The sequence below is a fragment of the Colobus angolensis genome, unplaced genomic scaffold (assembly GCF_000951035.1).
Source record: "Colobus angolensis palliatus isolate OR3802 unplaced genomic scaffold, Cang.pa_1.0 Scaffold46, whole genome shotgun sequence".
NCBI lineage: Eukaryota > Metazoa > Chordata > Mammalia > Primates > Cercopithecidae > Colobus > Colobus angolensis.
This window is the reverse complement of record NW_012118043.1, coordinates 7,388,608-7,401,116: the sequence shown is the minus strand read 5'-3', so window position 1 is coordinate 7,401,116 and position 12,509 is coordinate 7,388,608. Positions and strand designations below refer to the sequence as shown.

The 12,509-nt window shown below is 41.1% G+C and overlaps 1 protein-coding gene and 1 long non-coding RNA gene across 6 annotated transcripts in view; one reads left to right on the top strand and one right to left on the bottom strand.

Moving 5' to 3' along the window:
* Positions 1-2,654, bottom strand: part of COPB2 (coatomer protein complex, subunit beta 2 (beta prime)) — a 32,174-nt gene extending 29,520 nt beyond the window's left edge. The window contains exon 1 of one of the 4 annotated variants that reach the window (XM_011958123.1): positions 2,472-2,654. In XM_011958123.1, the coding sequence (XP_011813513.1) occupies positions 2,472-2,474 (3 nt within the window). In that variant the 5' untranslated portion in view covers positions 2,475-2,654. Of the gene's footprint in view, positions 1-2,392 lie in introns of all 4 variants that reach the window. The other 3 variants (XM_011958124.1, XM_011958125.1, XM_011958126.1) reach the window with 3 other exon arrangements.
* A 71-nt stretch (positions 2,655-2,725) lies between these two features.
* LOC105523318 overlaps positions 2,726-12,509 on the top strand; it is a 51,315-nt gene continuing 41,531 nt past the window's right edge. Inside the window, exon 1 of one of the 2 annotated variants that reach the window (XR_001003583.1) lies at positions 2,726-2,856. This is a non-coding gene — a long non-coding RNA (uncharacterized LOC105523318). Of the gene's footprint in view, positions 3,175-12,509 lie in introns of both variants that reach the window. The other variant, XR_001003584.1, reaches the window with a different exon arrangement.

Here is a 12,509-nt window from a genome sequence, read left to right as displayed (position 1 = left end):
AGCTCTATGCATTCAGGACTCAGCTTAAATGCCACTGCCACCAGTAAGACCTTTCTAGTTACCCTAGCCTGAAGCATTCTTTCCTAGGGAATCCTACAGGATTTCATTTTAACTGTTCATGGTACACTTGTGTACACACCTTTTCCTGCTTTCTAGAGTAGATCTTCCTTAAAGCCAGGGTCATTGCTTATACATGTCTTTATCTCCAGACCACCTTATATATTTGAGTATGGGGGTTTAAAGACAGATACCATAACATAAAACTAGAGTGTCACGATGGATTTAAATTTCAGTTCCACCACTCATTTCAGATGTGCAATAGTGGGCAAATTTACTTAAGCTCTTTCAAGTTTGACTTATACAAAACAGAAATATTATTGTTATCTACCTCTTAGTGCTGTAAGAATTAAATTCAGAGTTAACCAGTTAGAGCAGTGCCTGACCTACAGTAACCACTTCACAAACATGTAACTCTCTCTCCCAGCTGCTGTGAGAATTAGGCAACCATGTTTAGCAAAGTGCATGGCACATAGTAAATACTCTACGGTAAATGTACAAATGAATAAATTCACATTTTATATTTTCCACAAAGGATTTAAAATATATTAAAGAATGAAGGCAATATTTCATTATATAAATACACTGGTAAATGTAAAGATGGCAAAAAAAAATGAAATTAGGCAGATCCAAGAGCCTTTTTCAAAAACATCCATTACTGACTGCAACCACAGCAGACCCAAACTAGAGCAGGTAGTTAGTAATATGAAGTGCTGTAATTAAGAGGCTTGAGGTTTGTTCAGTTCAGGGACTGTAACCCGGGTGCCTAAGAGAGTCCACGGATGGTGCTAGTCAGCAGTATATACACTAACATTGGAAGGATACAGAGAGAAGATGAGCGTGGCCCCTGCGCAAGGATGAGACGCAAATCCATGAAGGGTTCCATATTTTTTATAAAACAGGCCGGGCGCGGTGGCTCAAGCCTGTAATCTCAGCACTTTGGGAGGCCGAGACGAGCGGATCACGAGGTCAGGAGATCGAGACCATCCTGGCTAACACGGTGAAACCCCGTCTCTACTAAAAAATAGAAAAATCTAGCAGGGCGAGGTGGCGGGCGCCTGTAGTCCCAGCTACTCCGGAGGCTGAGGCAGGAGAATGGCAGGAACCCAGGAGGCGGAGTTTGCAGTGAGCTGAGATCCGGCCACTGCACTCCAGCCTGGGGGACAGAGCAAGACTCCGTCTCAAAAAAAAAAAAAATTAAAAAAAAAAAAAAGTCCATGGAATTAGAGGGGCGGGGTCTGTGAATGAGTGCACTAAATTTTATGCAAAAATATTTGTTTCTGTGCATTTTCTCTGGGAGTATTCCTAAATTTTTCCTCTGTTTCTAGTTCCAAGTTTGCCACAATTAACCTTGTAGAAACATAATTTAAAAACATTTTTTAAACTGAAGATGAGGGACTTAATCCCTAGCGTCTTCAAGCTCCAAAGTGTTTGCTTCTGTGCTTCATAACAAGTTTTTCTTAAAGGCAGAAAAACATTTAAATGTAAAATATTTTCTTTTTTTCTTTTTTTTTTTTTTGAGACGGAGTCTCGCTCTGTCCCAGGCTAGAGTGCAGCGGTGCGATCTCGGCTCACTGCAACCTCCGCCTCCCAGGTTCAAGCAATCTCCTGCCTCAGCCTCCCGAGTAGCTGGGACTACAGGCGCGTGCCACCAAGCCCGGATAATTTTTTTTTTTTGTATTTTCAATAGAGACAGAAGATATTCTTACACTATTGTTTTCCTTCCTTATTATTATAACACTCTTGTGCAAACTATTCTAGGGCATTTTTTAGGGTTATGGTGATAAAAACAGAGTGCTCTAACAATTACTATTCTTACCAGTCACTGTATTTGCAAATGCATGAAAGCACACCAGCCAGCGTTATAAACAGCACCCCCTTCCTCCCAACCCTTCTCCCCTTAGAAACCTAAGAGCTGAGATACTAAAGCATTTGAAATTCCATTTTTGACTCCATATACATTTGTTTTTGGCTTCTCTGCTTGTTTACAGCTTGTAGCCAGCACACACTATTCCCGGAATAAGCCCAACAGGAGTGCAGATTAACTACCACGGTTTTAAAAGGAAACTTTAGTTTTACCAAAAGCCTCCTACGGAGTTCAACATATTCGGCCTCTGTATTTCCCTACACCACCGACCCCGCTGCAGACTGCAGGAGCTCTGGCAAGCGCCACAAGCGCCAGAGGAGACAGAACCCCTCACTAGCAGGCGTTGCCTCCCCAAACCATCCCAGTCCCCTGGGCCCCACCGCCTTTTCCCTTCCTGGAATCAAACTGGACCAAGACCCTGCAAGGCCGGAGGCGGCTGCCGCAGCGGGAGCCCAGACCACTGCTTACCGCGGCCCTCAGTCCAGAAGCTCCAGGAATCGGCCGTAACCTATGGGACCCCGCTCCCTTCTACGGGGTCTGGACCTACCATGGCTGTGTCGGTTCGATCCCTGGCACCTCGTTTGTTACTGGCTACGCAGGCCCTGAGAGAAACCCACCGAACCTCTGACCGTCAGACTGACTGACGTGGAACTTCCGGGAGCCGATTCTCGCGATAGTCAGAGGCCAGGGCCGGAGCGCCTGCGCAAACGGCGCGCAGAACCATCCTTTCTCAAGTCCCGCCCCAGTTTCCTAGGCAACGTGGCCTTCCAGACCGCTGGTAATGGACCTGAGGCCGCCGGGAAGGAGGGGTGTGGCGTAGACCACCAAGGGCCGTGTCCTGGTGCTGCTAAGCTTGGACTCCTACCAGAAGATAGAGATTGAAACGATGAGGAAAACGAAGGGCCTAATCCCCGCTGGACGCTAACTGCAGGGCAAGCTCCCCGGTGCTGGAGTTGTGTTTCAGAGGCCGAGAACCGCTATCGGGCTTCCTCGGACTCTGACCCTGAGGGCGGGGAATGGCGACGGAGAAGGCGTAACGAGACTCTTAAGTCCAGTGTGTTCTGGGGGCTTGTTGTGAGGCCCAGAGAGTTCTCTGCAGGCCCTGCCCCGGGCACTGATTAAAGCTGAGAAGAGACGCGCTGGGCTGCGGGCTGAGCTCCAGGCTTCTGAAGTCAGAGGGAGGGCTGAGAGCTTCCACTTCTGGAGCTCCCTGGGAGACGGCAACTACCTAACCGTGTGTGTGTGTGTGTGTTTGTGTATGTCTTGTGTTGAGCATCGGCTGGCTGTGTTATTCATTCAACAAATATTTATCGATCTTCAGCAGTGTGCCAGACATACTTTCCTCTCAAATCTTCACATCAAACCTGAATTATCTCGATTTAATGATGAGGAAACTCGGGCTCAAAGAAGTTAAGTGTTTTAGCCAAGACTGCATAGTAAGTGGTAGATAAAACCTCAGAGTTGAGCTGGGCGCGGTGGCTTACGCCTGGAAAACCAGCACTTTGGGAGGCCGAAACGGGTGTATCACCTGAGGTCAGGAGTTCGAGACCAGCCTGCCAACATAGTGAAACCCCGTCTCTACTAAAAATACAAAATTAGGCAGGCGTGGTGGTAGGCGCCTGTAATCCAAGCTATTCCAGAGGCTGAGACAGGAGAATCGCTTAGAACCTAGGAGGTGGAGGCTGCAGTGAGCTGAGGTCGCACCACTGCACTCCAGCCTGGGCAACAGAGCAAGACTCTGTCTCAAAACAAAAAACCTCAAAGTTTGTGCTCTTTCTACTACATAAAAATATCTGTTCATTAATGTGGCTAAATTCTAAGGGCCTATTTCATAGGGGTTACACTACACAATAAAGTTCGAGAACATTTGCTTATCATGCACACTTCACACTCCATTTCCTTTTTTTTTTAAGAAAACATGTGGACCGTATAAAACGTGCCCTCTGGTTACACGTACAAACGTGTATCTTTAAGAGAAATCGTAAAGTCTTTTCAGACCTCCAGATTTTCAGAAAGGCAAAAAGAAAAATTATATATATGTGTGGGTGTGTAGATAATGATAATCAGAGGAAGATGATTTTGCACGAAATTATTTGGCTTTAATAGGAGCCTTGAGCTAATGTGACTGTCTTCATGGGCCTCAGTTTTCATCATCTTAAAAAAACATCCAGCTGCATGGTTTCTAAAGATCTTTCCATTTTTTCCTTTTTTTATGTTTCTATGGCATTCAGTAGTGGAAAAAAGAGTCTGGAACTGGAGTTTAGTGCCAGCAGTGTGATCTTACGTAAATCGAGACTAATAATTCTAATAATTGCATACTTTGCTTACTCTGTGGAGTGACTGAGGAGCCTGAGTTGAAAAAATTATAAGAACTATACCTAATTTGCTTGGATAATGGAGCTTTCAATGTTTCTAATTCCTGGATACTCTTGCACTCGAGAGAGTATTTTTGGATTTGGCACAGTACTAAGTAATACAAAATAAAATGATGTATCTCTATTGTCAAGGGGCTCAGCTGGGAATACTTAAATATTTGTATATCACTGGGCACCTAAGGGTCTACGTAGCTGGTGTTGTGGGCCTGAACCCCCCAGTGTCATTCTTACTTGGACTATATCTTTTCTCACTTTTTCCACTACAATTAACCAAAATTAAGTCCTGCAATTGTAGACTGCAAATTCACTCTTTTAACCATTAATGTGTACTATATACAAAGCACTATACTAGGTGCTGCCTTAAGATGTTACCCATAGAATTTGGTGTTGGATTTTGGTTGAAATACATTTTAAAGAAATAAAATTCTCGAATAGGAACTAATACATAACACTAAGTATGCGCGTGTATTTCACTGTATGTTCGACTGTGGGTTTAAATTAAAATCTTTTGTTTACTCAGTTTGGAGGAGACTGGAAGGTTAGGAAAAATAACCGTTGGGAAGAAAAGAAATATAGACAAGCTTAGCAAATTGGTAAAGGGTTTCCCAAGAGGTTGACTGCAATTGATTAACAGGTCTTAAAGTCTTGCCTGGTCAATTTCTATTATGGCTGTTTCAGCCCTGCCTTTTTGTGGCGGCTGGGAGAATTCCAAGTGGGAATTCAGTTTGCAGTGCGTCTGTAAGTACCCTATATACACCCTACTCCTACCTCTTCATAAGAAGTTGAGGAAATGAAAATAATTCCTTGAGAAAGAGTCAGGGTTTTTTGTTTATTATTTTAGCTTATTTGTATTTATTTACTTATCTTGAGATGGAGTCTCACGCTTTCACCCAGGCTAGAGTGCAGTGGCGCCATCTCGGCTAACTGCAACCTCCACCTCCCGGGTTCAAGCGATTCCCCTGCCTCAGTCTCCCCAGCAGCTGGGACTACAGGTGCATGCCACCACGCCTGGCTTATTTTTGTAGTTTTAGAAGAGATGGGATTTCGCCATGTTGGCTAGGCTGGTCTCGAACTCCTGACCCCAGGTGATCTGCCTGCCTCGGCCTCCCAAAGTGCTGGGATTACAGGCATGAGCCATGACATCCAGCCTTGTTTATTATTTTTAAATATACACGTGTCATCACTTAGCTAAGTGGTAAGTACTAGCATGAATAAGAACCTAGTTTCTCCCTTCAAAGGGGCTACAGTCTATAAGCAGGAAAGGTTATTTACGTACAAATGACTGAATACCAGGCAGAGTATGAGTACCCTCTGAGAGAAGTGCCAGTAAAATACTCTGAAGATCAAATATCCAGCTGGAGAGAGAAGTTTCATAAAGCAGGTAGAATCTGAGGTGGACTTTGAGGTGAAGACTATACAGCATGTTTGAGAACCAAAAAAGGTCCAATTTGTTTGGAGAATGGTATTCACTTAGAGGAACAGTGAGGCAGAAGGTTGAAGAGGAAGATTGGAGCTAGAACCTGAAGCTTTTTAAATCAGGAGGAATTGAGCTTTGAGTCAAGCAGCTGGGACTTATTGGGCCAGAAAGGAAACCTGTTTATATCTGTACTCTAGATGATTTATCTTTTGTTGATGTGTATGACACATTAAAAGAAGTTGAAACAGACTGTACAAGTTTGGTCGAAGTGAGTATGGGAATAACAGTAATAATGAAAAACTTTCATTAAATGCCCACTATGTACCTACCTGCCGTTGGAATATGTACTTTGCGTACTGCAATTCATAAAGTAATACTAAAAGATAGGCATTATTTTCTCCAATTTATAGATGGAAAAACTGAGGCCTAAATTGGTTAAGTAGTATACCTCATGCCACATTGCTCATGAATGACAGACCTGAGACATGAACCTAGGTCATATTTAATGATATTAACACCTTTTTTACTGGATTGTAATTTCTCCTTTTTTCCCTGAGAAGCTAGAATCAACTGGATACACAGATGGGTTTGTTGAATTGAGGGAGTAGGAGGCATCCTATTGCTGACGTTTTTAATCTAATGAACCCAGAAGAATATCTTTAACCAGAGGAAGACGTGGAGCCAGTGAATGATAGTGGAGCCGATGAAGGAACAATCAGAGAAAGAGAAAGAAAGAAAGAAAGAGAAAGAGAAAGAAAAAGAAGTGGAGTCAGTGCAGGAACAATCAGAATAAGAGACCCAGAATAACTGTATGTCACAGAAGGAAAAGAAAGGGAAAATGTAACTGAGTGACTAGCATCTTGATAGCTTTAGAGAATTTAAGGAGGCTTAGTATTTGCAAAAACTATTGCCAATGAAATAAATGATTATGAGGACACTAGTAGCCTTCAAAAATGTTGAGTAATGCTAGGAGAGGCAAGTTTACAAACGTTTTAGAAATAATTGGATGATAAAAAAAAAGTGGAAGCCGTGAGTATAAACTATTTTACCAAGAGATTAGTGAAGAAAGCCAAATGTTGATGTGAGATGTGTCTCACTGTAAGTGAATTAACTGTTCCTGCATTTAGGGTGTGCTTGATTTCATTATGATGGGGCTACAAATGGACGCAGACCACTAAATGGACCTTTGCGGTGTGAGTAGGAACTAGCCAGGTAAATGGCAAGAGAGTATATCTAGAGCATTTGACTTTTCCTGAGAGCTAAGAATAGTTTAGCATGCCTGGGCCGGACAGTAAGAAGGGGGAGGATTGAGAAATGGTACTAGAAAGATAAGTGAGATTCAGATTCTGAAGATTCATGATAGCCAGTTAAAGGAGTCTGGACTTTATCCTGTAGGCTCTGGGGAACCATTTAAGAATGTAAAGTAGGGTCATCTTCATGCTCCATTACTGATATATCATCACATGTCAGTTACTTTTCCTATTAGAGGAAATGTTAAGATTATCAGCTGGATTTCCATATGAGGTGAATGAAAGCGAAAGTTTTGACCACATAGTCAAATAGCAGCCAGCAGCAGACTAAATTGAGTTGGTGAACCACTGAACTGTCTTCCAAGACAAATGGAGTTTGTGGTTGCCCAACACTTAGAGGCAAATGTTGGACTGATTGCAAAAGCATTGGCCAATCACAACGTGCTGTACACTTCATGTGACTACCTTCTAAACATTTTAAATTTGTTAAATTTACTCCATGGGAGTTTGAGGTAGGATTCCAGATGCAGAGGATGTTAACTTTTGTTTACCTAAAAGTGTAAAAATCCAGATTATTAGTAATGTGTTTGACTTATGTGTAATTTTACCTTAAAAAATTACATTAACCATATGTTCTTATAATGAACATTTTTAGAGGAGTCAAAGTTTAAAGTGAGCTTTGCATGAAACAAAGGAGGTGATTTCATAGATGGGAATTGCTAGACATTGTAAATATGGCAGTAGACTTTGGGGAGTTTGTCAGTTAGTGACCCTCAAAGTGCTCCACCTGTGGATTCGTTCTGTATCCCACTCTTCACTCAGGGGTACAGACCCCATGGTAAGTCATGACCGGTAGGCTCTGGGTACTTCTTTGCCCCAGGGTTGTCAAGTGAAGTGAATCTCTGGGTCTTAGTTTTATTACCTACAAAATAATGGACAGCATTAATTCCAAAGTCTCTTCCTGTTGTAAGCTTTTTTATGCTTTTGAGTCTGTGATTCTACGTTCTTGTCAGACGAAGTGGATGAGGGGAGTGGCTGCAGGATGTTTTAATGGGCATTTGTCTTTACTTAATTCATGTGCCAGTGTGGTAGTGTTTCCCACATGTTTCATAGCATGCGTTGTTCTTTTTCTCTGGAAGCCACCTTCTATCAGCACATTTTTGTTGAAATTTTGTTATGCTTGGAAAAATGCTCTACAAACCTGAGGCTCCTGGGGCTCAGGACAGGGAGCCTGCTAGGCATGAGGGGACAAGGAATAGAGGCCTAAGTGTGCCTGGTATGTACAGGTCCCAGGTGAACATTCTCTCAACTAATGTTTAACTTTCTTTCTAGGAAAAAGGTTTCACAAAGTTTTATATAAGCAAGTAGATAGGTTTAGAGTAATTACGTTTCCTTAAGAATTATGTCCTTGGAAATGACAGTGCTGAATATAAATAAATGAATAATAATGATGAATAGCCTGAATATCTGGCGTATAGCAGTTATCTTTAAATTAATTGAAAAAAATTTAGTGTAAAAGTGAAATATCTGGAGTGACAAGGCACTGCACAGTGCAATTTTCACCAAATTGCTTTATTCCTCTTTCTTCTAAAGAATTTGTCAGTTCAAGTTGATCTCAGGGCATTACTGAATTTAAATTCAAATGTACTCCAAGTCCCAAGGTTTAAAAATGAATTCACTGGGCTTTGAACTCATGATATGCTTTTGTATCTGAAGATGATAATCCAAAACATATTGAGTGGCACTACAACAGGACTTTTCGTTTGATGGCAAAGCAACTTCACATTGATAGTGTTTGATATATTCACTAAAATCCAAATAAAGGTATTGTCTCTAGGAAGAAGAAATTGTTTCTTTAACTAAATATGGCCATACTTTGGTACATCTGATACTGGCAATGAATGTAGATATAACTTTATCCTAAAAGGGTTTATATATAAAGTGTAACATTCACTTTATATACATACATATAGATGAACAGACATAAAGTAAATATCTGAAAGAAGTAGATTACAAGTGATTTTATTTGTATTTTCTATTTTTCTATTATAAATATATACTGTGTAATAAAGTAATTTATTTATTTATTTATTTATTTATTTATTTATGTTTTGAGATGGAGTCTCGCTCTGTCACCCAGGCTAGAGTGCAGTGGCACCATCTTGGCTCACTGCAACCTCTGCCTCCCAGGTTCAAGCAATTCTCCTGCCTCAGCCTCCTGAGTAGCTGGGACTACAGGCGTGTGCCACTATGCCCGGCTAATTTTTTTTATATTTTTAGTAGAGATGGGGTTTCACCATATTGGCCAGGCTGCTCTCGAACTCCTGACCTTGTGATCCGCCCACCTCAGCCTCCCAAAGTGCTGAGATTACAGGCGTGAGCCACCATGCCCAGCCAGAGACAGAGTTATTTTAAGCAAACATAAAATGTGCCAAAGGAGCTTGCCATTTTGAAGAAAGTTTATTTTAAATCTGACCACAGCAAAGAAATACCTCTTATTTTCTGCATAAATCTAGATTCTCATTTTATAAAGCCTACTAGGGTAAAACAAAATGATACAGTCATATTCAGGAATGAACAGTCCACCAAAAGAGAATATGCAACTTCTGTCTCAGTGTTTCAAGGGAACTCAGAACTAGGTTCTGAGAAAAAAATGGATTTTATGGTAAGGGATATTCCTGGTAGAAGTAGACAAGAAAGCAGCATTATTGGAAGGTTTAAAGTTGAAAGGGGAATCATAAGGCAGATGATGCGGGAGTAGAAGGTTGAGAGCTGTTAAGGATCCTGGTGGAAGGGCTGTAAACAGGGCTCATTATTCAGTTAATATGTACTAGTATTACCAATATGTGTATTAAAATAAGGAAATACTTGTTGCTAAATAGCCTCTGACTTGAATATCTGCATTATCCTAGCTGATCAGGTTCCTCCCACAGGGCTTTTCCACAATCCAGCCACTAAAGTGTTTAACAATTTATACTGCAGGGGGCCCCCAGGAACTTGATCCTGTGCAGCAGTCAGGATCTGGACTTACATTAGGTGTCTTTCTGATTGATGTGTACTGGTACTTAGCATTATTAAATATTTTGAATGTCAACCCTGCCGGTAAGGGATAAGGGATAAGGAACTGGTCCTTGATGTACCAAATGATGAGGAGTGAAGAGGAGAAAGCAGGTATTTTCCACCAACAAGCTATATTCACAGCAGGGAAAATTTTAAGGTAGGGCTGGGTGGTCTCTGTCAGCCACCTCCCACCTCTCAGGTACCCTCTCACCCGTTTTCACCAACTCTGTGTGCCATAGCAGGGCCTTGTTCTACAACTTTCTCAAACATGGTTCTGATTAACGTATGACCTTATCCATTACTGTTAAAATGTAAGCGGCGTTGATTTTTCAAGCCTCTCCCAGAGTGTCTGGAACTTTATAGGGGATCACAGACTAAGAACAGGACCAAATTTGTTCTTGAATGACACTCTTTGTTGTTGTTGTAAATTCTAGGTTAGCACTAATTTTCTTTAACCACATTAAACCTGTATCAGTCTACCCTTTTCTGACACGCTGTTAAGCAGCCTATTGTTAGTTGCTCCTTTGAAGAGAATTTTCTCTTTGACTGTTTTAAGATTTTTCTCTTTATCTTAGGTTTCTGCACTTTCATAACCAGTTGTCTAAGCATGAGTTTCTTTTCTGCATGGAATTGACTGAGTCTTAAATCTGTGAATTGGTGTCTTATCAGTTACAAACATTTCTCAAGCTCTACCCTATTCGCTTATCCACTGCTTCCTGGCATGCCAATGTTAGAACTTTGTATTATGTTCTCCTGTCTTCTCCACATCTTCTATATGTGGTTATTTTTTTCCTCTCAGTACTGCATTCTATACATGGTCTTCTGACCCCATCTCCTCAACCGACCCTCCAGTTCATTATTTCTCTGTTATATAGGTATTGGCACTATGTTGCAAATATGATTGTTGAATTTTTATTTCAGTTACTATGTTTTTGTTTCTAATTTCATTTCTTTTCAGACATGATATGTAACTTTTTATAGTCTACTATGGTTAATTTCAAGGTTGCCATTCATTTCTATAAACATCGTAAGCATAATTGTTTTTTAAGGTAGGTCTAATAGCTGAAGCCTGTGTGGATCTATTCCTTCTCTCTGTTGTTTTGCTGGTTTGTATTCTCATGGTTATTGGTTATCTTTGACTAGGTAACTGGCAATTGTCCTCAATTTATTTGGGGGGATACTCTGAAACCTAGTTTGGGTGTATCCTCCTCTAGAAAGGCTTTATTTTGTTTTTGCCAGGCATGTGGGGACAACAGTTGAGATCTTCTCACAGCACATGCATGGCTTAAAGTCTGGTTCACCCAGGCTAAGTGTACCCATGGTACAAAGTCATAAGAATTTGGTCTATGGCCACAGCTTCTCAAGGACATTTTGTTCCTTTTTTTTCTTCTTCTTCTTTGCCTAGTACCAAGGCAGGTTTTCCTGCAATCCTCTCAGGTTGAGGGGTAAGAGAGGCAAATTTAGGTCTGTGTATTAATTTGCATGTGTATTAATTTCGGAAGCGTACCCAATAAGACCCTCAAGTTTCTGTGGGCCCCAGGTCTTGATTAGTATCCGTTTGGCCAGTAGTGACTATAGCAGTATTGACAGATGCCTCTAAGGGTTTTGATCATTCAGTAGTCTTCCTACTATTTTGGTAGCAGGGTTTTATTCAAATGTTCACCTGGAAGTTCTTAATTGTGTTTTCAAATATTTGATTATTTTAAGGTAGTGGTGTTTGTTTAAATATATGTTATCAGTATTTTGTTGTTGTTTTCAGCAAGAGTATTGATTTGAATAACCTAGCCTGCTATTACCAGAAACCAGAAGCCTCTGAGGGCGTTTATAATTGAGTCTTAATAAAAGCATTTTAAAGATGAAGGACAATAACAGCGATAAGTTATTCTGATTTAGAGTAGATGAAAGAGGTCAAGGCTTAGTTGGCAAGGAGCTGCATAATGGAATAGTAGCTACATTTTAAAAGGAAGTGAGACAGAGGCCTTCCCAGTGCCCTGAAAATGGAACTCATCTTTGGATGATGTGGCTGGATAAAATTCTGACATATTTAGCAAGAACTTTTTTCATGTTTCTTCATATTCTTATTTTCTCCCAGCATCTCGTGGCCTTGGCTCTCTAACAGCTTCTGTTCAATCACCTGTCCCAAGTTCTGCCTTCATTCTCTCTCTCACTGCTCCCTCTTTCACCTGGATAAGAAAATGAGTAAATGGTTCATAGCAGTCACCGGTATTCCCTGGTTAGAGCAGAATCTTCTTCCAACGGGAGAAGTGTACATATGCACGTTTTTTTCCATACACTTTCTGGGGATACTTGCCGCCGCAGGAGATTGAGGAAAATTTCATGGAGAAGGAGACACTTAAGAATAGGCCAGAATCAAATGAGATATCTCATTTGAGAGAAATTAGACATATCTTGATAGAAGACATACACATGGCTAACAGGTATACGAAAAAATGCAAAGATACAGAGAATATTTGAAAATGCAA